We start from the raw sequence: 24620 nt of genomic DNA, 5'->3' as shown, positions 1-24620 counted from the left end.
CACCTACCAATGCAGAAGACAGAAAAGACATGGGTTCAATCCCTGGGTTGGGAAGATCCCCTGGAGAAGGGCATGGCAACCCACTCCAGTGTTCTTGTCTGGAGAATCCCATGGACAGGGGAGTCTGGTAGGATACAGTCCATAGGGTCACAGAGAGTCAGACACAACTGAAGCACTCTAGCAGAGCACAGCACAGAACATTAATATATTTTTGAAATGAATGGATGAATAAGTCTTTCTGGACTCATAACTCCACTTTATCCCCCACCCCCAATCGGCCACCAAGTCTTGTGGCATCTGCCTCTTAGAAAATAATTCTGAATCTCTAATATTCCCTTCATTTCTGCAGGTAGTGCCTAGTTCAATGCTTCATCATTTCAGGCCTAGACTATGTCAGCAGCGTCCTAAGTAGTTTTCTTGCCTTTAATCATGCTCCCTCCTCTCTCTGCTCAGGCTATCTTCTGCATGACTAGCAGAGTGATTTGTCTGAAACATAAATGGGATTACACCAATCTCTTAGCTAAATCCTTTCCGTGGATCCCAATGACACATAAGATAAATTTTATATTTTATGTTGCTTATATGGTCTGCTAGTTATTTGTCCCCTGCTGATCTCTGAAGCCTCATCTCTCATTATTCCCCTATATTCAGAGCCAGAATGATAACAAGTGGTACTCCCTGGATGGCTACTAATTTGGCACCCCATCAAGTTGATATTCTTTAAAGACATACTTCCTCAGCCATATTTTAAAGTGAGGATGGAAAGATATGAATTTTCTAATAATAAAATTTTTATGCTTCTTTACATTTAAGCTAAAGGATTTATGACATTAATTTATTCCATACAATTTCCAAATTCTGACAACCTCCTGGGAGGCATAGTGAACCATTTAACATGTAGCTACTGGATAAAATTTCTTATTCCAAATAAATAGTCTTATTCTTTGCTGCTGAATTTAGGTGACTGTCCTCTGACTGGTCTTGGGTTTAGTTGTGTCATCTGCCTGTAGTTGGAACCTGCAACTTGCATGTGTGTGTTGCAAAAACTGTTCAACCATGACAAGTCAGCACCACCAGGAATATTTTTATTTCTACTTGAAGTACTGAATATTTCAGTCAAAGGGGATCTGATTTCCATTTTGCAGTTATGTAAAAAACTGTAGATAGAAGCATGAATGAACTGGTGTCATTTGCTATTTAATATTTAACACTTTAGTGTTTTAGCACCCAGAATAGACTGACACCCTGTGCAGCCTGTCTTCCCTCCTCCTAAATCTGATTCTGCCCCTCACCAGCCCACTTAAGCATGCCATGTATGAGCAAGAACCCGTGACTGCCTAGAAAACTCCTATTCATCTTTTTATTCTCAGTCTGAGGGCCACCATCTCTATGAAACCTTCCCAAATTCCCCAGAAGATTTGTTTCCATTGTCTGTTATATATGTTGTTATTTGCTTTAGTCAATCACTTATCACACAGTATTCTTACTACTGGTTTACATTTGTCTTTTCTCTTAGGGCAAAAATATCTTTATAAAATATGAGTACAAACAACACACTCATTCTTCTTAAGGTATATTTATTGTAAGTAGGTTTTATGAAAAACGACATGGATATCTGAAATTAGGCTGATACAAGATGACTGTACCCACATCCCAAATAATCTCACATGGGAGAGAAGTATGATCAAGTTGTAGGGTAGGTTGCTGCTGCTGCTGCTGCTGCTAAGTCGCGTCAGTCGTGTCCAACTCTGTGCGACCCCATAGATGGCAGCCCACCAGGCTCCCCCGTCCCTGGGATTCTCCAGGCAAGAACACTGGAATGGGTTGCCATTTCCTTCTCCAATGCATGAAAGTGAAAAGTGAAAGTAAAGTCGCTCAGTCGTGTCCGACTCCTAGCGACCCCATGGACTGCAGCCCACCAGGTCCCTCCGTCCATGGGATTTTCCAGGCAAGAGTACTGGAGTGGGGTGACACAGGCTAAATTAATTTGATAATTGAATTCCTTTTTAAAAAAAACCCTATTGCCATCGCTCATGACACTAGTATCAGATTCGTTTGGGAAGTGCTACACTTCACTGTGATAGCAAATGTCACCTATGTATTTAGAAATCATAACTGTGTTTACAGAGGAAATATATGAAAACAAAACTTGCATGACTTTTACCCACTCATTTTCACTCATCAGTTTTACAAATAAATGGATAGTATGACTCAGAGTTCCTATGAGCCAGTTCACATTGTTAGTTGTTGACTTACTATTCCATTACAGAGGTATCAGATGGCCCTATTTCATACCAGGGGCACTGGCATTTCACTTCTGACTGGCTCTGACTGGGAAAATGTTTCTCTCTACCTTAGAAATACTACTCAAATATAATTATACATGAACAAAAAGACCTGCCAGTGATCTCACACCAATTTTGGAAACATCAGTGTAAGTCTTCTTAAACTAATCAGACTTTGTATGTAAAAGTCCTGATTACAAACTCTTTGGGGAAAAACACACTATTTACTATTACATATGGCTAAGCCATCATTCCTTGATCATTGTTATACTTTAAATGACCATTTTGTATTTCATTGCTCATCTTATTGGAGAACCCAGCCCACTTTGTCTGCATGTGATTAAAAGGCAGAGAAGATGGAGACATTAACTCATTAGTGTAGACCTATTTTTATATTTCCATATATGTATAATTTAAGATGGTTTGCATTTCTCTCACAACCTCAAAATAAATGTAACCCACACTAGCTGTTATTTTATTATAGGCAAGTGACATTACAGTTCCATCTGCTATTTAAAGTAAATGTATTAGAATAGAATTTTAATTCAGCCTGGCATAATAGTTAAAAGGATGGACTCTAGAACCTCACCATGTGGACCCTATCCCTTACTAGCCACGTGACATGGAACAAGTCACATGTTCTCCCTGTGCTTTAAATTCCTCAACAACAGAATAAAGGTAATACTAGTCCCTCACAGAATTTTAGGTGGATTTAATGAACTAACACATATAAAGAACTTAGAATAGTAACTTAAACATAGTAATGTTATATAACTGGTAGCAGATGTATTAACTGCAAGCCTTCACCATACCTTTTTTTTTTGGCCACACCACACCGCATGCAGGAATTCCCTGATCAGGGTTCCAACTCCTGCCCGCTGCAGTGTCTTAAGCACTGAACCACCAGGAAGTCTGCCCTCAGCATACTTTTAACATGGCTATGTTCCTTGTGAATCTATACGTGTCTAACTATTAAGAAATGGACTGGCATCCTACCTATTCAACACTGCACTAGAGTTCCTAGCACTGTAAAACAACAACAACAACAAAGAAACAAGTTATTAGATTTGGAAAGGAAGAAAATAGGACTAGTATTCATTAAGACAAGTTTACCTACATAGAAAACCAAGAGAACAGAGTCAAAAAATTTTGGTACTAATAAGGGGGTTCAGATACACTGCTGAAAGTGATGTTGATGTAAAAAAAAATTTATTGATATTTCTACACACTAGCAACAATTATAAATGCAGTCAAAGTGTTTAAGTATCATTTATACTGGCAACAAAAATCTTAGATACCTAGAAATAGTCCAATAAGAGTTGTGCAAGACCATTACATATAAAATTATAAAAATTTTAATTGAAAGTTACCTGAAAAATCTAAATAAATGGAGAACATGAATAAGTGGTCATGGGAAGACTGAAAAGAGTAAGGATATTGGAGTTCCCTGGTGGTGCAGTGGATAAGAACCCAGCTGCCAATGCAGGGGACACAGGTTTGATCCCCGGTCCGGGAAGATTCCACATACCATGGGGTAACTGAGACGCTGCACCTCAACTACTGAAGCCAGTGCACCCTAGAGCCTGTGTTGCACAAGAGAAGCTGCTGCAATGAGGAGCACCACAACTAGAGAGCAGTCCCCGCTCACCACAGCTAGAGAAAGGCCATGCACAGCAACAGGGACCCAGGAAAGCCACAAATACATAAACAGAGTAAGGGTACCAATTCTTGCCAAATTAACCTACAAATTCAATGTAATTCCAGTTATGAGAGTAAGTTGTGGGTCAAACTCCCAGGGCTCAAATTCCAGTGCAGCCACTTACTATATGACCTTGGGCAGGTTACTTCACCATTCTGTACTTTAGTTATGTTGTCAAATGAATAGAGATAATGTATGGCCTTCCCTTTTGGGTTTTCTTGAAGAATTAAATAATAAATATATAAAGCACTTGAAGTATTCCTGGCACATTGTCAGATGCTCTAAAGATGTTACCTATCATTGTTGATGTTATATTAAGAACTACAGGTCCACAAAGACAAGAAACAAACACTTCAAGGAATAAGAAATAAAACTGTCCAATGTACATTTAAAACAATCTTTACTAATAATTGTAAAAGGCAATTAAAACTCTAAGTTAATTTCTCCAGTCATATTGGCAAAAATTAAAATGTCTTGGCAAGAATGTAAGGGAAACAAGTGTTTTTGAACACTGTGAGAATATAAATTGACACCATTTTATAGGAAAATATGACAGTAACTAACAAATTGTAAAGTGTATATACATTTTAAAGTTTATTGTGTGCATAATTTTTTGGTTTTTTACTTAATTAATTTATAAAGTTAGTCTTTGTGGCTGCAAGCAGGCTTTCTCTAGTTGCAGAGAATGGGGGCTACTCTTCATCGTGGTGCACAGGCTTCTTACTGCAGTGGCTTCTCTTGTTGCAGAGCACAGGCTCCACAGCGAGCAGGCTCAGTAGCTGTGGCACAGGGGCTTAGTTGTCCTGCGGCAGGTGGAATCTTCTGGGACCAGGGCTCAAACCCATGTCCCCTGCACTGGCAGGCGGATTCTTAACCACTGGGCCACAAGGGAAGTCGGTGCATAAGTTTGTGATTGAGCAATTTCATTTATGGCAATGTATCCTACGAAAACCATTATGTAAAGTACACTAAGATGGAAGGGTGTTTATTGTCATATTATCTGTAATATAAAAACCTGAAAAAGTCCTAAAGATCCATATTATTCAGTCAATGAAAATAAAGTGATGGTGCAAATTAAAACATGGACAAATGTTCAAGCTAAATTCTCTGGACGAATATACAGAAATTGTTCACAGTGGTAAACTTGGAGGGTGTGAATAGAAAAGTTATGTAGGTTTACATACAGGTTATGTATGTTTATTTATGTTTAGAGTTTTATTTTCTATTTGAAGCATGTCTGAATTTCATAAAAACATTACAGGGTGAGAGCATCATTTTTATAGTACATTCTTCTAAGCTTTATTTAATTAACGTGGTTCCCACTGTTAAGCATGTTTCTCAGCTTGATATAACTATGTTAGGCTATCTTATTTGAAGAAGTACTAAAGACTTTCCCAATTCAGTAAGATAGAATGCTTAGATTTTAAACTTACGAAAACTTTGGAATGGTGATTCGTGAATGTTTCAGTTCTGCCTTTTCAGGTGCACGCTAAAACTGATTATATACTTCACCAGAGCCAAATGGCAAAGGTTTCAGTTCTCTGAATGCTTGAACACTTTTTGTTATTTCCCTATATATCCCTCCCAAGACAATGAAGAACCATACTCTTAGGCTTTCTTTAGTCAGCAAGGAATTTCCCCAGCAGTAGTAACTCTGGGGTGGTTTCAACATTAAAAAGCACCACTCTTGATACCTCAGTGTGGGGTTGTAAGGGGACCCTGTAAGACAAAACACTCTAATTGTAGAATGGGAACATTTATTTTTAGCACTTATAAACAGCCTTCCCAAAATGAACTTTCACTTTTCCTCATTCCCACAATCAGTTCTGACAGTCAACATGCCTGAAAAAGTGTCTTCTCCGAGCCTTTCATCACAGCCACTCTACTCAGTGGCTCATTCTGTTCTTTCTCTCCCACCCTTCACCATGCATGACCTATTATTTTGGATGTCTTATCTAAAATCCCTCCAATGTAATGTGACTATATTTAATATATGTCTCAGCAGATATGTGAATTGTCTCACTTTCTCCCTACAAATTTCCCTTATATGCAACTTTTCCATTCTTCCTCATTTTCACAATGTCACGTAGTTTTTCTCAGTTCTCTGTTTCTAGCCTGAAATCACTACCTTCATTCTCTCAAGGCTTTTGTGAATTAAATTTGCCTAAGTATCCTATTCTTGTTTTAAATCTAGGGGGTTATGTTCAACTCAAAAAGTGTTACCTAGGCTTAGGTTTTTTCACTGCAGGTGGTGAGGTGGCAAATATTCACATGCTGAAAATTTTTCTTGGGTGTTTGCATTCAGGAGCTACTATCTAAAACTGATGTGCTCACCCAGAGCAGGGAAGCACTGTTCGCCTTCATACTGAAGATTCAATCCAGTGCAACAGGAGGGGGAAAAGGCCTCCAGATCAGAAAGAGAGATGTAAAAATTATTCAGACTCCAAGATAGTGTATATAGAACACTTTATCAATCTTTTTTTTAAAGGCTTCAAAATCCAGTATTTGAATTTAGTATGTTGCAGTATACAAAGTCTATATACAAAAATAAATTTTATTTTTACATACTGGCAATGAATAATTACCAACTTAAATGAAAAATAGTGATTTTAAAGTAGTTATCAGGAAATATGAAATACATAGGGATAAATCTGACAAAAGGTATATAAAAACTATATACCAAAAACTAAATATCACTGTGGGTATAAACTAATGAAGATCTAAATAACTGATAATGAGGGGTAAAACAACTTATCTACAGAGAAAGAGGTTTTAGTAGATTGAACTGTGGTCCCACAAAAGATGTGTCACTCCTAACCCCCAGTAGCTGTCAGTGTGACTTTATTTGGATAAAACGTTCTTTGCAAATATGATTAAGTGAAGAATCTCAAGATGAGATCATCCTGGGTTATCTGGATGGGCCCTAAACCAAATGACAAATGTCTTTGTAAAAATAAGAAAAGATACAGAATACACAAAGGAGATAACTAAAAGAAAAGGTCAGGAGAAAACAGAGGCAGAGATTGGAGTCCTGACCCAATTCAAAGGTTAGAGCCACCAGACGACAAACAAAAGCAAGGAAGCATTCTGCCCCAGAGCAGTCCTGCCAATACCTTGGTTTCAGACTTCTGGCCTCCAGGACAGTGAAAAAATAAATTTGTTCTAAGGCACTCAGTTTGTGGTAATTTGGCAACTCTAGGAAACTAATACACAGATACAAGAATTACAGTGGACATCTCATCAGAACCTATGCAGAAAAGAATGTGAAATGAAATATTTAATGTATTGAAAAAAAATAAATTCACGAAGCTAGAATTCTATATCCAGCAAAATTGTTCTTCAACAGTGAAGAGAAGATAAACTTTCTCACACAAACAAGAAACTGAGGGAATTCATTGCCCATACATGCATTTTGCAAAAAAAATAATGTTAAAAGTTCCTTGAACAGAAGGGAAAATAATACAGATCAAAACCTTAGATCTACATAAAGAAAGGAAGAGCATGAGAAAAGGGAAAAGAAATAAAATGATTTATTTTTCCTATTCTTAAATGCTCTGATAACTGCCTACTAACAATGTACTGGGTGATTATAACATATACATAAAATATGAATATAATAGCAATGTCAGAAGGAATGGGTGGAAGGAATCGGGAATGCTCTTTAATAAAATACATATATTACATGTGAAGCAGCTTTGTGTTATTTGAAGGTAAATGTAAATGAATGAAAAATATTTAATATTATAAACTATGGAAACTGTTAATTAAAAAAACATATTTGATATGTTTTATGGAGAAAAAGAAATAATATGTGATCTCACTTACATGTAGAATCTGAAAAAAAAAATGAACTCAAACAGAGTACAGATTGATGGTTGCTGGGGTAGGGTGGGGAAGGGGGATGTGGAAATGGGTGAAGGTGGTCAAAGAATACAAACTTTCAATTATAAGAGGAACAAGTTCTGGTAATATAATATACAGTATGGTAACTAGGTTCAGTTCAGTTCAGTTCAGTTCAGTTCACCGACTCGATGGACATGAGTTTGAGTGAACTCCAGGAGTTGGTGATGGACAGGGAGGCCTGGCGTGCTGTGATTCATGGGGTCACAAAAAGTCAGACACGACTGAGCGACTGAACTCAAACTTGAACTTGAACTTACCTGCTGAATATTTCTCTTCCTTTTCATCTTGTTTAGGTTGCTGTGTTTTTGGTGGCCTTTCTTTATGCTGGAAGTTTGTGGTTCCTCTTTATTATGGAGATTCCTCCCTGTGGGTGGGGTTGAATGAGTGGCTTGTCAAGGTTTCCTGGTTAGGGAAGCTTGTGCCTGTGTTCTGGTGTGAGGAGCTGGATCTCTTCTTTCTGGAGTTCAATGAAGTGTCTAGTAGTGAGTTTTGAGGTATCTATGGGTTTGGTGTGACTTATGGCCGCATGTATTTTAATGCCCAAGGTTATGTTCCTGTGTTGTTGGAGAATTAGCTTGGTATATCTTGCTCTGAAACTTGTTGGCTCTTGGGTGGAGCTTGGTTTTTGTGTTGGTATGGAGGCTTTTGGATAAGCTCTTGTCGACTAATGTTCCCTGGAGTCAGGAGTTTTCTGGTGTTCTCAAGTTTTGGATTTAAGCCTCCTGCCTCTGGCTTTCAGTCTTATTCTTACAGTAGCCTCTAGACTTCTCCATCTATACAGCACTGATGATAAAACATCTAGATTAATGTTGAAAAGATTCTCCACAGTGAGGGACACCCAGAGAGAGGTTCACAGAGTTATGTGGAGAAGAGAAGAGGGAGGAGGGAGATAGAGGTGACCAGGAACAGAAGAGGGGGAGTCAAAAGGAGAGAGACAGATCCAGCCAGTAATCAGTTCCCTAAGTGTTCTTCACAGCCTGGAACACCCAAAGAGATTCATAGAGTTTGGTAGAGAAGAGAAGGGGGAGGGAGGAGATAGAAGTGACCTGGGGGAGAAAAAAGAGAGTCAAGAGAAGAGAGAACAATCAAGCCAGTAATCACACTCCTAAGTAAAAATGGGTACCAAAGATTGGATTCTTAAAGGTACAGAATTGATAACAAATACCAAAAAGCAAAGATTAAAAATCTAGAGTAGAGGTTAGACTCTCAAAAATACAATATTAAAAAAAATCATAAAAATTATTTTAAAAAATGTATCAAATTTGCTTTAAAAATGGGGTCTTTTTTGCAAGGTAATAGTTATAAAAACAAAAATTAAAGGAATAATAAAGAACTTTAAAATTTAAAAAATTAAAAATTAAGAAATGATAATAGTAAAATATATCTAGGAATTTCTCTGGAGCTGTTGAGGACAGTGTGGGGTCACTTTAGTTTCAGATAGTTCCTTGTTCCAGCTTATACTTCTCAAGGCCCTTTCCAATGTAGTCAATGTCAACTACAGGGTTTTAATCTGTTGCACCTGTCACTTCCAAAGCAGTTCCCTGTTCTTTGTTTATTTTAGCTTCCTCTGTTTGCAAGTCTCTTCAGTGTCTAATTTCCACCCTGACACAAGGGGGTGAAGGTGGTCACTTATTTAGTCTCACTTGTTCAGGTGTGCTGTGGGGAGGGAGGAACACTGTGTGTGGAGAGAGCTCGTAGTGTATGGACCACACTCGGTTTGCCCCAGCTCATGGCATGTGTGCTTTCCCGGTCTACACTGCTCAGGCTCCAGGTTGTTCTGCAGGGGAACCATCTAAAGCGGGCCCTGGGTTGCATGCACTTCCCAGGTCTAAGCCGCTCAGGTTCACGTTTTCAGGTACTCCACAAAGGCACAGACTTGGTTAGGCCTGCGTTTTGTGCCCTTCCCAGGTCTGAGCAGCTCAGGCGTCCAGGTGCTTGGTGAGCACACTCTCCCAGGTGGGCTGTGCGTCTTATCACCTCCGCGGTCCCAACCCCTTGGTTTCCTGGGTGCACAGTGAGAGCGCTGTCTCAGGTGTGCCATGGGGAACTGATCTCTGAGTGTGAACCTCCTGGCAGATGTCAACCATCCAGGATCCCAGGAAAACTTGGTTAGTAACTGGGAGCCTGCTCACAGTTTAGTGGAGGATGCCATCTCTGGGGCCGAGACTGCCCCTCACTTTCTGGGTCTGGCTGTTGCCCACCTGCCTCCCTGCCTCCAGCGGGGGAGGGACTGGTCTGCAGTTGGCTAGCTCTCCTCTGGTGTTCACTCAATCCTTTGTTCTGTGAACGGGCCAGGCTGTGCCTTAGAGCTTTTTGCAGGAAAGTTCTCTCTCTCTTTCTATCTCTCTCTCTGGCAATCCCACAGTTTGGGTTGCTATCTCATGTTAGCTCCCTCAGATTGTCCTCAGGGCAATCAGGCCCCATCCTTACCCTAAGCATGCAGCCACGCCTCCTTGTTCAGCCCCTGCTCGCTGCTGGTGGATGCGAGCATCTGGGCTACTTCTTCTCTGGGAGGTGCGGTTAGGTGCCTAATCTGTGGGGTATTTTTTTTTTTTCCTCCCAGTCACGTTGCCCTCTGGGATTCCAAAACTCCCCCACAGACTCGCCGGTGAGAGGGTTTCCTGGTGCTTGGAAACTTCTCCTTCATGACTTCCTTCCCGGAATGGGTCTCCATCCCTAACTCTTTTGTCTCTCTTTTTATCTTTTATATTTTATCCTACCTCCTTTCAATGAGACTGGGCTGCCTTTCTAGGTGCCTGGTGTCCTCTGCCAGTTCAGAAGTTGTTTTGTGGAATTTGCTCAGTGTTCAAATGATTTTTCGATGAATTTGTGGGGGAGAAAATGGTCTCCTGGTCCTATTCCTCAGCCATCTTAGGACTGTCCTGAATGTTGAATTTTAAGCCAGCTTTTTCACTCTCCTATTTCACCTTCATTAAGAGGCTCTTTAGTTCTTCTTCGCTTTCTGCCATAAGGATGGTGTCATCTGCATATCTGAGGTTATTGATATTTCTCCCAGCAGTCTTGATTCCAGCTTGTGCTTCATCCAGCCTGGCTTTTCACATGATGTACTCTGCATATAAACTAAATAAGCAGGGTGACAATATACAGCCTTGATGTATTCCTTTCCCAATTTGAAACCAGTCCGTTGCCCCATGCCCAGTTCTGTCTGTTTCTTCTTGACCTGCATACAGGTTTCACAGGAGGCAAGTAAGGTGGTCTGATATTCCCAACTCTTGAAGAATTTTCCAGTTTGTTGTGATCCATACAGTCAAAGGCTTTACTGTAGTCAATGAAGCAGAAGTAAGATATAGATCAATTAAAAGAGGGGATGAAGTGGAATCATATTAAATTCTCAAATAAAAGCAGAGAAGGCAGAAAAAGTGGAGGAAATGTAGAGTAAATGAAACAAATAGAAAACAGTTACAAATATATTAATAGTAAACATTAATCCAACTATATCAACAATCACTTTAAATGTGAATGATCTATATATACAAGTTAAAAGACACAGATAGACAAAGTGATATAAAACAATATTCAATCACATTTTGTCTACAAGAAATTCATTTTAAAGATAAAAATTCAGGTAGGCTAAAAGTAAAGATATGGAAAAAATTTTTTTTGTTTGGTTTTTGTTTTTGACTCTAGGACAAGGAAGTCATTAGGGATACAGAGAGGCATAACAGTGAAAAATAAGTCAATTCTCTAAGAAAATATAGAAATGTTAAATGCATATGCAACTAAAAACAAAGTATCAGAATATATGAAGCAAAATCTGATAGAGATTAAAGGAGAAATAGGCAAATCTACTTTTTTATTTGGAGACTTCACTACCACTCTGGAAGTAATTGATAGATCAAAAAGGCAGAAAATCAGTAGAAAAACAGGTGACTTGAAGCGCACTATCAATCAACTCGATCTACTTGACATTTATGAAATACTCCATCCAACAACAACAGAATACATATTACTCTCAAGTGACATAAAACATTTATCAAGATAGAACAAATTCAGAACCATTAAACATACCTAAAAGAATAGAAATTATACTAAGTTTGTTCACAAACCGCAATGGAATTAAACTGAAAATCAGTAACAAGAAGGTAGTTAGAGTATCTCTGAAATATTTAGAAATGAAATAACATACTTCTAAATAATTTGTAAGTTAAAGAAAAAAGCCCAAAGAGATTTAAAATATATATTTTAAGCTAAATAAAAATGGAAGTATAACTTAACAAAACTGTAAAGAAAGCAGAGAGAAAAATAGAGTAAAAAAAATCAATGAAATTGAAAACAGGAAAACAATAGAGAACATCAAGGAAACACAAAATTGGTTTTTTGGAAAGATCAATAAAATTAATAAACTTCTAGTTGGGCTAGCCAAGAGAAAAGAAGACAGAATTACAAATATCAGAAATGAAGTAGGAAGCATCACTTCTGATTCCATGGACATTAAAAGGGAAATAATGAAATACATTCACATGCATTCTACACCTGGCAAAGCTCTCCTTCAGAAATGAAGAAGCAATATAGACTTTCTCAGACCAAAAAAAGGTGAGGGAGCTCATCACCACTAGACCTGCCTTACAAGAAATAGTAAAGGCAGTTCTTCAAGTTGAAATGATATAATCATATACACAGAAAACTGTAAAACCTCAGCAACAACAACAAAACTGTTAGAAATAATGAACGAATTCAGTAAAGTTGTTCCAGGATGACAGGCTTGGGTGGCTGTCTTCCACAGTTGATTTGATATGGACAGACTCTGGCCCACAGAGGGAGAAGGCTAACTTAGTGATAGGAGTCAAGGTGATGATCCTAAGAGAGGACTAAAAACTCCCACCACAGAAAAAAACTGGTCCCCAGGCCCATCCTACCCCAGCTGTTAGCCTTGGGAGACCTTGGGAGATAGTCAGATGTGGCAGACTCTTGACTTCCACCAGCAAAAGAGATAAATTTACATGGAGGTGAGGGCTTTGATCTGAGGGAGCACTCAGGTCAACCAAGGAAGGACTCCCAGACCCTGCCAGTACCCTTATGGAGGGCTGAATTATCTGCCCATCCCAAACAGAGGGTTCCCACAGAAACATACCCAAGACCCCAAGCAGGAATGTCAGGAAAAGGTGCCACCACCCTACCCATTTAATTTCTGCAATAGGCATCTTGGGCAAGAAGGGCCTTCTGAAGGCAGGGGATGCAGGCCTAGGAGAAGATGAGGGTGACCCCAACCCAGAACACACAGGGAGCCATACAGAGCCCCCTGACCCTGCAATCAGCTCTGATGAACCCCCACACAAGTCTGTCAGGTGGAGGCTCCCCTTTCCTCCTTTCTTGGGGAGGGAAGGCTCCTTATCTGAAGGGTGAGGCATCAGGTGGACCCAGGCAGGGCGCTCACAGAGTGCCGTGGTCAAGGTGAAACCTGTGGGGTTTTCCCGGCAAGGTGCCTCTGAGGGGCAGCAGACGAAGAAGTCCAGGCCCCACCAGAGGTTGGTTGGATTCAAAGTGAGTATTCAGAGCGAGGAGAGCAGGCCCGCTCAGCCCCTGGCTCTGGCATGCTCTGCCCCTGCCTTCGTCCCTGGGAGACCTCAGGCAAGGGTTCTGGATGTGTCTCAACTTCCACCCCAGGGAACTGAGGCACAGTGGCATTGTCGGTGGGGGACTCAGGGTGGGAGACGTGGAGGTAAGGATGCAGAGGATCCTGCCCTGTGAGGCTGAGAGGAACTCCATGGGGACCCAGGGGCCCATGATGCCCTAGCTCCCAGGGCTAGGGAGTGCTGCACCCCTCTTTGTCTTCTGACTTCTGTCTCTGGCACCTCAGGGCAATGGTGGTTGCAGGATGAAGGAACGGTGGGCTCCAGGTGGGCTGAGAGGTCGAGGAGACCCAGAGAGACCTGCTCTTCTCTACCGTCAGAGGCCCAGGGAGGCACCTCCATCCTCCGGACACCTCCCCACTCCCCGGCGGCTCAGACATGGTGGCCTTCGCCCCACAGAAACCCTCTCTAGTCCGAGGAAAGGAGTGTTTCTACCCGACAGGAACCCCGACGCAGAGAGAGTTGTGCAGACACTGCCCTGTCCCTGCTGCCGGCCCCAGAGACCCCACAGGCCTGTCTGGGAGATTCTTGGCCTCTGGCCTTTTCCGTAGTCCCTGTGAGGTGGCTGCCGTGGTCTGAGAGGTTCACCCTCCGGTCAGCAGAAGGAGGAGCCCCAGCCTTAGCAGGAGTGGAGACAAGGACTCCAAAGGTAGGAGAGGGAAGCCCTTCCACTGTGGAGAGATGGATCTCCGGCCTCGTCCCACTCCTGCCATCAGCCACAGTAGACTCCCAAATAGGGTTGCTTCAGTGCCCTGTGCTGCCCACCCCGCTACCCCGGCTCCGCTCCCTTGTCTGGTCTCTGGGAGGCAGAGCTTGGGCCTCAAGGGTGCAGCTGCAGGTGAGAAGGGGAAGAATGCACCCTCCATCTGCTGGTTTTGCAAAGCTCAGTGCAGCAGAGGGATGAGTCTCAGGCTCTGCCAGGGGTTTACTGGAGGAGTGGACCCGCTACTGAAGAACAGATGGGGCCCACGCCTCCCTGCCCCTGCTCTCAGCCATCAGGGACCCAGGGTGTGTGGTTGAGTGTGGTGCCCCTTCACTTTCTCCTCTGCTATCTCAGGGAAGTGAGACCTTAGTTTCAGGAGGGTTACCTCATGTCAGCAGAGGGAGGAGTTACAAGTCTCAACATAAGGACTCCCGTGAACCCCCTGTTACAGGAGAGTTGGCTCCCCAGAGTTAATCCAGCTCTTATGTCACCCCAGGGAGGCTCTGGGCAGGTGTGGCCAAATGTGGCACCTCCCTCACTTCCTCCTCTTGGTCTGAGGAATGTGAACTCTTGTTCTGAGAGTTTTGTCTCAGAGCAGCAGAGGGGTGGGTGCAGGCCTGCCTGGACAGGAGAAAGATGAGGCCTCTCAGTTGGCATTTATAGGACCATCCACCTTGGAACAGTGAGGACATCACAAAGTCTGGCCTTCCCCGTCCTGTCAGCACTCTGAGTTGGGGGCAGGACTGTAATTGCAGCTGCAGCCTGAGGTGTCCCTTAGCTCCTCTTATAGGGATTCACATCATCCTGGGGGTGAGGACCATGGTCTGAAATGTGTGTCCTCAGGTAAGCTGAGCAGAAGAAGCCCAGACAGGGCCAGGAGTCAGTCAAGGTGATGTCCCTGAATGTCTGCCACACCAGAACAGAGGGGACACCACAGTGCCCAACCTTGCACACTCTGCTGTCTTGCCTGGAATCTGCAGGCTAAGCCGGCTGGTTGCACCCTGAGGAGCTTTCTTGGGATTCTTAGGGCACAGATCAGTCAGGAAGACAGGAGACCACACCCCTACCCCGAGCACTATCTAAGGGAAGATCTGTTAAGATAGCCTTGGTCAGAGCTGACAGGGTTGAGTTTCTCACACTCTTCCTCTCTTCCTCAGATCAATTAGCTCTAATCACCACCTCCTGCCTACGCCTCTGCCTGCCACCCTCAACAGCATCACCATGCCTCACAGTCAGAAGAGTCAGAGCCACAAGCTTCAAGTAGGCCTTCAGGCTGAAAAAGAGGCTCAGGGCCTGGTGGGTTCACAGGTTCCTGTAGCTGAGGAGAAGGCCACTGCCTCCTTGCTCTCTTCTTTGATCCAAGGCACCCCAGAGGTTGTGCCTACTGCTGGGGCACAGAGTGTTCCCCAGAGTTTTCAGGGGGCCTGCTCCTCCTCCACTACCATCGAAGCCATTCCACTGAGCAAATCAAATGAGGGCAGCAGCCAAGAAGAGAGTCCAAGCAGCTTCCAGGCTCCCATGTTCTTGCTCAGTGATGTGCTAAACAAGAAGTTGGCTCAATTGGTACAGTTGATGAGGGTCAAATATGTAACAAAGGAGCCCGTCACAAAGGCAGAAATACTGGAGAATGTCATGAAAGAGCATGAGGATCACTTCCCTGTGATCTTCAGCAAAGCCTGTGAATGCATGGAGATTGTCTTCGGCATTGAAGCAAAGGAAGTGGACCCAACCAGCCACTCCTATGTGCTCCAGAAGACACTAGGTCTCACCTATGATGGGATGCTGAATGACGGCCAGAGCATGCCCAAGACCGGCCTCCTGATATATATCCTTGGTGTGATCTTCATGGAGGGCAACCGTGCTACTGAGGAGAGAATCTGGAAAGTGCTAAATATGATTGGGGTGTGTGCTGGGCAGAAGGATTTCATCTACGGGGAGCCCAAGAAGCTCATCACCAAAGATTTGGTGGAGGAAAAGTATCTGGAGTACCATCAGGTGCCCAACAGTGATCCTCCATGCTATGAATTCCAGTGGGGTCCAAGGGCCCATGCTGAAACCAGCAAGATGAAAATCCTGAAGTTTTTTTCCAAGGTCAATGGGGTTGACCCCACTTCCTTCCCATACTGGTATGAGGAAGCTTTGAGAGATGAGAAAGAGAGAGCTGCCGCTGGGGATGCTACTTCTGCCATGGCCAGCGTCTAGGTTCATAAATGGCATTGGTCACATACTTACTGTCCTCTGTCCAATTTTAGAACAAGTATTTTTCTATTCTGTTAAACCTGGCATTGGAATAGGAATTTCCTTAGAAACCTGCAAGAGACCAACAGTAAAATAGATGGGATCAAGAAACAAGAAAAACATGTAAAAGGCAGTTATCCTAAGAATCCTATATCTCTTTTTGTCTGCTGTTTTGTAAAGTTAAAGATATACACTTAGATTTGCTTGGCTAATTAAACAATGTATGAGAAGTTAAATTCTAATAAATAAGAGTCCTGGCTCACTGGCTTATTTATGCTTATAGGTGGGTCTTAGAGGTGAAAGAAAAGCCTAGAATGGAAAATTGCCCCTGGCAGTTCCTCTGGGATCACGGAGAAACAGAGCCCACTCTCCACCTGGAGAAGGTGTGGAAGATGTCCTGCCCTCTGTCGCCACACCACTAAATACAGTGTACAAACTTGGTGTTCTGTACACATCACCTAAAAGGATTTCCTGAGAAAAGGCTGGTATTTCTTTGAAGCAGTGCCCATAGGCTGGCACTTTTTCCATACTGGGAGAAACAGAGCCCATGGCACTGAAAAGACATTTAATTATTAATAAGTTATCATTAGTGTAATTTGGCCAATCCTAAGCAAGGGCTAGATCTTTGCTAGGGGTGAAATGGATGAAAATAGTCCTTTGGATGGAAGAGCCGTTGGGAGGAAGGAAAGGGTTAGTCCTTGACTCAAATTCTGGGGGTTTTGAGTTGCATTCAGCTGGGGAAGACCTCCTAATATCCAAATTAAAGATTATACCTACTATCAAGGAAAATTTACTGAGTTTTGTTTACAAAGCAACATTTGAGGCTCACTTGTTTTATGTCTTAGAGTGTTGTATATTCTCTGAGATGCCATGGAGCGCACTCATGCGCGTGAGCGCACGCGCGCGCGCACACACACACACACACACACACACACACACACACACACACACACACAATCCCAGGAGAATGATAGAGTTTAGGGTCAAAATCATATTAGAATTACTGTTATTATTAAAGGTCCATTAAATGCCAGGCCATGTGCTTGACAGTCCCACAAGTCAGGGCTTGTTAAACCCACTTCACAAATGAAGAACCTAAGGCTCATATTGGCCACTTGTCTATGGACCCAGTATCACATATCCAGTAAGTGAAAAAGCTGGGACTGGATTCCTGGTCTGAATTCACTGAGATCCAGGCTCTCTCCACTCCTCCTAGCCTGAGGCAGACCTTTTGTCTCTTAGTTCATTTCTCTTCCCAGTACTGCATCATGGCAACAGAAAGAAGGGCCCTGTGGCCAAGGTACTAAAAGCAGGACTAAAGAAGAAAGGTGATGATGAGACTTAAACTGGATTTCTGGATTGTGTGTTGCCTTAATTTACCTCTGGTCCTTGTGCCTGAGCCCCAGGGCTCCTTGAAAGCTGACTGTGCCTAGGTGCTGACACTTTGTCCTGGGGTCTGGCACTTTCTTGCATTACACACCCTTCCAGTGGTCTTCCTTCATGTGCACTTCTGTCCAACTCTGGAATGTAGCCTGCTAATCAGCTTATCACGTCCTCTTCTCTGAAGACTGTGCCCTGCTCCCAGTGGAACAGCCCCCAATATATCAACATTATTTTAATTTGTGTCTCCCCTTTTCTCATTAGGTTAAGCAGAAAATCAATTTAATTTCTCACCCATATAAAGACGGATTTAGGCAGTGAAGTCCTGAGTAAAGGGATTCCTCAGGGCAGGATTTAATGTCAGCAGGACCTTTCCCCTTTGTTTCAAGAAGCAAGCAATGAGCTAGAATGACCAGGAGCCAGGGATAAAGATTAGACAGGACACAATCAGTCAGTGAGCATCGTTGAGAGCATCCTGGCAAGAGCAATTGCCAGAGTCCAGAAAATAGACCACCTACAAAACCAAGTCAGAAGAGGCCCAGGCAGGCTGGTAGGGCTCTCTGAGTCCAGAGTTCAGGGGCCAGAAGAAGAGATGGTGGGGAACCTGGGTGGGTGGTACTGAATGCCTTGTAAGAATAGGCTGGACACTGTTTACAATAGCCAGGGCATGGAAGCAACCTAGATGTCCATCGGCAGATGAATGGATAAGAAAGCTGTGCTACGTATACACAATGGAATATTAATCAGCTATTAAAAAGACTGAATTTGAATCAGTTCTCATGAGGTGGATGAAACCAGAGCCTATTATACAGAGTGAAGTAAGTCAGAAAGAAAAACACCAATACAGTATACTAACGCATATATATGGAACTTAGAAAGATGGTAACGATGACCCTATATGCGGGATAGCAAAAGAGACACAGATGTAAAGAACAGACTTTTGGACTCTGTGGGAGAAGGCAAGGCTGGGATGATTTGAGAGAATAGCATTGAAACATGCATATTATCATATGTGAAATAGATCGCCAGTCCAGGTTCAATGCATGAGACAGGGTGCTCAGGGCTGGTGCACTGGGATGACCCAGAGGAATGGAATCAGGAAGGAGGTGGGAGGAGGGTTCTGGGTGGGGAACACATGTACACTCATGGCTGATTCATGTCAATGTATGGCAAAAACCACTACAATATTGTAAAGTAATTAGCCTCCAATTAAAATTAATTAATTAATTTTAAAAAAAAGAATAGGCTGGGGAATTGGCATTTGTGACCAGCTGGAAGTCTCAGTGTGGTCTGAGTGGGTAAGTCAATTGGAGGAGTGGACCAGCCATGTACCAGACACCACCCGTTCACTTCCCCACCACCCATTGTGTCCTGTTGGAAAGAGCACAGCTGCTACCCTCCGTCATTTGGATGAGCTACGTTTCTTGACACCTCTAGGGGTGCAGGGCACCCTTGCCAGTGTCCCTGGGCTGGAAGCTGTCTTGATGCCTGCTGGAGGCTGGGGTGTTGCCCTTGTGTAGAGTGGACCCCTCCATAGAAGCTAGGGCTATGTGAGTGAGTGGGGGTGGGGACCGACATCTACCAGTTGAGACAGGCCAGGGGCACCTGTGAAGAGTGGAAGGCGATGCACAGTCACAAGGAGAGGGCAACTGGAGAGGCAATCCTTGGGACTAATCACCTCAGAGACTCTTTGGCTAAAGGGCTAGGCATGGGCACGCATTGAAAAATGATCCAGATGTTGTCCCTGCCTCAGGCTGCCTCCCTTGTTTTCTGAGCTATTGGGACACTAGAAGGTGGGTGTCCTGCAGCTATGACTGCTGGTCTTCATTGCCACCAGGTTGTCCAGGACAGAGGATTGGCCTGCATTATCTACCCAGGTGTAAACTGGGGCACTGTAGGACTTAATTCACTTGCTTTCCATTTCTTAGAGATCAGTGTCCTTCATGACCTGATGTCCAATAAATTGAAAGTTTTTTCTTATTTGGATTTTTAGGTATATCAGGTATGAGTTCCATTCCTCTCATTCCACTGTGGCCAGAAGCAGAAGTTCTATAATCCAAATTTAAAGTCTAAATTATCAAGGCATGACAAATGTCCTCGAATTTCAGTCTTATTCACATTATAACTAGTATTGAAAGGCTATGGGGCACATTTATGTTAATACAGACATACATTCGACTAGGAGAATATACAGCAAAATGTCAGCAATGTATTTCTCTACTGTTGTTCAGTTGCTCAGTCGTGTCCAACTCTTTGCAACCCCATGGACTGCAGCACGGCAGGCTTCCCTGTCCTTCAGTATCTCCCGGAGTTTCCTCAGACTCATGTCCATTGAGTCAGTGATGCCATCCAACCATCTTAACTTCCTTCATCCCCTTCTCCTCCTGCCCTCAATCTTTCCCAGCATCAGAGACTTTTCTAATGAGCTGGCTGTTTGCATCAAATGGCCAAAGTATTGGAGCTTCAGTATTAGCATCAGTCCTTCCAATGAATATTCAGGGTTGATTTCCTTTAGGATTGACTGGTTTGATTTCCTTGCAGTCCAAGGGACTCTCGAGTCTTCTCCAACTTCACAATTCAAAAGCATCAGTTCTTCGGTGCTCAGCCTTCTTTGTGGTCCAACTCTCACATCAGCACATGACTACTGGAAAGACCATAGCTTTGACTATGCGGACATTTGTCAGCAAAGTTGATGTCTCAGCTTTTTAATACCCTGTCTAGTTTTGTCATAGCTTTCCTTCCAGGAGCAAGCGTCTTTTAATTTCATGGCTTCAGTCACTGTCTGCAGTGATTTTGGAGCCCAAGAAAATAAAATCTGTCACTGCTTCCACGTTTTCCCCTTCTATTTGCCATGAAGTGATGGGGCCGAATGCCATTATCCTAGTGTTTTGAATGTTGAGTTTTAAACCGGCTTTTTCACTCTCCTCTTTAACCCTCAGCAAGAGGCTCTTTAGTTTCTCTACTAGTGGAAATATAAATGATTTCTATATTTTCTTATTCATGGTTTTAAAATTTTCCAACATTTTGGAAATATATATGAATTACCTTTATAACTATAAATATTTTAAATCTGATTTTGACTGCCAAAAATAAATACATATCCTTTAGATGGTTTGTTTGCAAAAAAATTGATCAACCTCTTGCTGAATTCTACCCAGCCTCTGGCTTGCCTACTGCTTGTTTGACTAGAAAGAAAAAGAAATGCAATCCAATTAGTAAGCTATGTGTAGCCATCCAACTTCCCTCACATTTTCAAAGACAGTGCTGCATAGATAAGAATCCATCTCCTTTTTAAAGCCTTCTCTCCAGAAAAGTATTAACTTGTATTTCAAAAAGTAAAATTACATTTACATCTAAATCATATTCTCCATGATATGATTGGATCCAATATTTATACAAAGGAGAGTATATGGGCAATTTGAGGAGAAGGAATTATAATTATCACATTCATTACTATGAATGTTGTTTATGTGTCTCTTGTCAGAGCTCATAATAAATAAATCATGCTATTTTTAAATGATATTCTTCAGTCATTACTGCATTAATTCCAACTTGTGCCTGAAAATGCACTTTTTATTTTCTTATGACTGATGCAACATTTTCATTAGAACACTTATCATTTTCTTTCATAGACTATTATCAACACACAGTCATGATTATCTTTCACCAAGTAAATATCATGTAAAAAGTGTTGTAATTGATAATTTTGATAATTTTCTCTACTGAAGGTTTTATGCTCTGTTGTTGGCTATATTTCACATACTCATTTTCTGCACTCAACTATTTCACTATTTTCATGGTTTCATTCACACACTGACCTAACAAAGCCATTAATGATTATTGATATGATTTGTGTGCCTTGTGCTGTGCTGTGCTTAGTCGCTCAGTCATGTCCAACTCTTTGCAACCCCATGGACTCTAGCCCACCAGGTTCCTCCATCCATGGGGATTCTCCAGCTAAGAATATTGGAGTGGGTTGCCATGCTGTCCTCCAGGGCATCTTCCCAATCCAAGGATCGAACCTGGGTCTCCCACATTGTGGGTGGGTTCTTTACCTTCTGAACCACCTGGGAAGCCCAAGAATACTGGAGTGGGTAGCCTATCTTTCTCCCGGGGATCTTCCTGACCCAGGAATCAAATCGGGATCTCCTGCATTGCAGGCAGATTCTTTACCATTTGAGCTACCAGGGAAGCCCATTTGTGCGCCTTAGGATATTCTAACCACTGTGTTGCTTATTGCTTGTTCTTTACTTTTCTTTCTCTCTTCCCTTTGTTCCTTCCTTTTGTTCTTTTTTTTTGTAAAGTACAACTACATAGCCTCTTTCCTTATGTGAACATTTTCTTTGTATTGGACCATAGCCTACTTTCTGAAATGAATCAGCCCCTGAATTTTACCAAATCATTTTGATCCAAATGTGTTTCTATGGGTTTTTAGCTGTAAAATATATACATATGATTTATTTCTTTGCAACTGGATATTTTCTAATACTTTCATTTTTTATTTTTAAAATGTAGGTTTCACATTCTCCAAAAAAAGGATACATGTGAAAATATACTTCAATTTAAAGAATAATGAAGGTGCAAGTGAATTAATAAGCACCAGTGACTTTTCCAATACCATTTTTTTTTTTTACCAATGTCATTTAATAAGTTAGCTAGCATTTTCCTCTTGGAAAATTAAAACTGTTCCTAATTTTCCCACGTCATCACCTTGTTTCCTTTATATGCATTTGTTCTATATCTAAATCATTTAATCACTATTGTACACTTTTAAACATAACAAAGTACTACTGTAAGACATTCTTCTTACAGTAGTAAGAAGAGTATGATTTTATATAACCTGTATCTGATTTTAAGTAACCTGTCATTTTTGCCATTTCTGCAAACTCCTGTATTCTATGCACAGTTTCATATAATTTAAACTATGTCTGCAATGTACTGAATATTTATGTCTTCTCCAAATGCTTATATGTTTGGAGGTGAAGTCTTTGGGAGGTAATTAGGTCATGAAGGTGGAGCCCTAATAAATGGGTGCCTATAGAAGAGGCCAGAGAGTTAGCTAGTTCTCTTTCTTCCACGTAAGGATCAGTCAGTTCAGTTCAGTCACTCAGTCGTGTCTGACTCTTTGTGACTCCATGGACTGCAGCATGCCAGGCCTCCCTGTTCATCACCAATTCCCAGAGCCTACTCAAACTCATGTCCATCACATCGGTGATGCCATCCAACCATCTCATCCTCTGTTGTCCCCTTCTCCTTCTGCTTTCAATCTTTCCCAGCATCAGGGTCTTTTCCAGTGAGTCAGTTCTTTGCATCAGGCTACCAAAGTATTGGAGTTTCAGCTTCAGCATCCGTCCTTCCAATGAATATTCAGAACTGATTTCCTCTAGGATGGACTGGTTGGATCTCCTTGCAGCCCAAGGGACTCTCAAGAGTCTTCTCTAACACCACAGTTCAAATAAGGATACTGAGAAGTTAACAGTCTGCAACCTGGAAGAGGGCTTTCATCAGAACCCAACCATGCTGACACCATGATCTCATCCTTCTAGCCTTCAGAACTAATAGACATAAAGTTCTGTTGTTGATAAGTCACTCCATTTATGGTATCTTATTATAGGAGCCTAAGCTGATGAAGACAGTGTTCAAAGCCATTGTTTTATAACAGTCTTTTTAAAAAAAGTTCTTAGATATTTCAGCTCCCTTGTTTTGTTCCATTGATGCTATTTATTGTTTTTCTAATTTCAATTTCATTGATTTCTGTTTGTATCTATATTATTAGTGATATTATCATTCTTCTTGCTTTGGTTTTAATTTACTTTTATAATTTCTTACATTAGGAGCAGATATTATCAAATTGAGTCTTTTCTTCCTTTCTAATATAAGCATTTAATGACATAAATTTCCCACTTAGTACTTCTTTAGCTAAGTCCCCAAAATTGTGATATGGTGTATTTACATTTTCATTCAGTTCAAAATATTTTCCAGTTTCCTTCAATAATTTCTTTTGATCCATGGTTTACTAATTGTATTGTTTAATTTCCAAATATCTGGGGATCTTGATGATATAAAATAAAATAAATGTCGAGGCCTTAAATGCTACAGTGAGGAGTTTCTACATAATGTGCTGACCAATGGGAAACCATTAATGATTTTTGAAAGGTGTGCTGATATGATCAGAGCTATGCTTGAGGAAAGACAATCTTGAAGGATAGAATGGATTGGAGGCAGGAAGTAGGGAGGTAGCTAAGGGTCAGCTACTCATTCTCACCAACTATGCCATATCATGCTGTTACATGTATTGAATTTCTCTCTGCTCCTGAAAGATCATTTCTCTAAGTATTCAAGTCACTTTGAATTTAAATGCCAATTTAAATGTACTAACAAATTCACTAGTTAGTCATCTAATTAGCACATACTTTAACTATCTACATGAATGACTGATTTAACCATTACCATGGCCAAGTCAGTTAAATTGCTCATTTTGGGCTAAAATTGTTGTTAGTGGAGTAGATATTTGCATTTAATATATGCATTTCAAACTATAAGTAATTGCTACTTGGAACCTAAAACATAATTATCATGAGACATAATTAGTATTAAATCAGAATCTTATAAATCTCTGCCTAATTATCTGAATCATATATCTAGATGTCTGGTTGCTATATATTTTTATAAGGTCTCATGATCTTTTAAACCAAAGCATTTAGTTTAACAAATCTCTTGGAACTTACCAATTCTGTGAAAGTGGAACAATTGTCACCCAGCATGTGTGACTTACAAGGTAAACAAGATGAAGTTGGGCTGAGCTCATAAAACAGCATGTG

General features: G+C 41.6%; 1 protein-coding gene across 1 annotated transcript in view; it reads left to right on the top strand.

The window, feature by feature from the left end:
• LOC113887466 (putative MAGE domain-containing protein MAGEA13P) overlaps positions 1 to 16681 on the top strand; it is an 83918-nt gene extending 67237 nt beyond the window's left edge. The window contains exon 2 of the mRNA XM_027534613.1: positions 15339 to 16681. Within this exon, the coding sequence (XP_027390414.1) occupies positions 15403 to 16383 (981 nt within the window). The 5' untranslated portion in view covers positions 15339 to 15402 and the 3' untranslated portion in view covers positions 16384 to 16681. The remainder of the gene's footprint in view (positions 1 to 15338) is intronic.
• Positions 16682 to 24620: the final 7939 nt, after the last annotated feature.

This window comes from Bos indicus x Bos taurus, chromosome X (assembly GCF_003369695.1).
Source record: "Bos indicus x Bos taurus breed Angus x Brahman F1 hybrid chromosome X, Bos_hybrid_MaternalHap_v2.0, whole genome shotgun sequence".
Taxonomy (NCBI): domain Eukaryota; kingdom Metazoa; phylum Chordata; class Mammalia; order Artiodactyla; family Bovidae; genus Bos; species Bos indicus x Bos taurus.
Note: the sequence above shows the minus strand (reverse complement) of the source record. Positions and strands in the feature narration are given on the sequence as shown.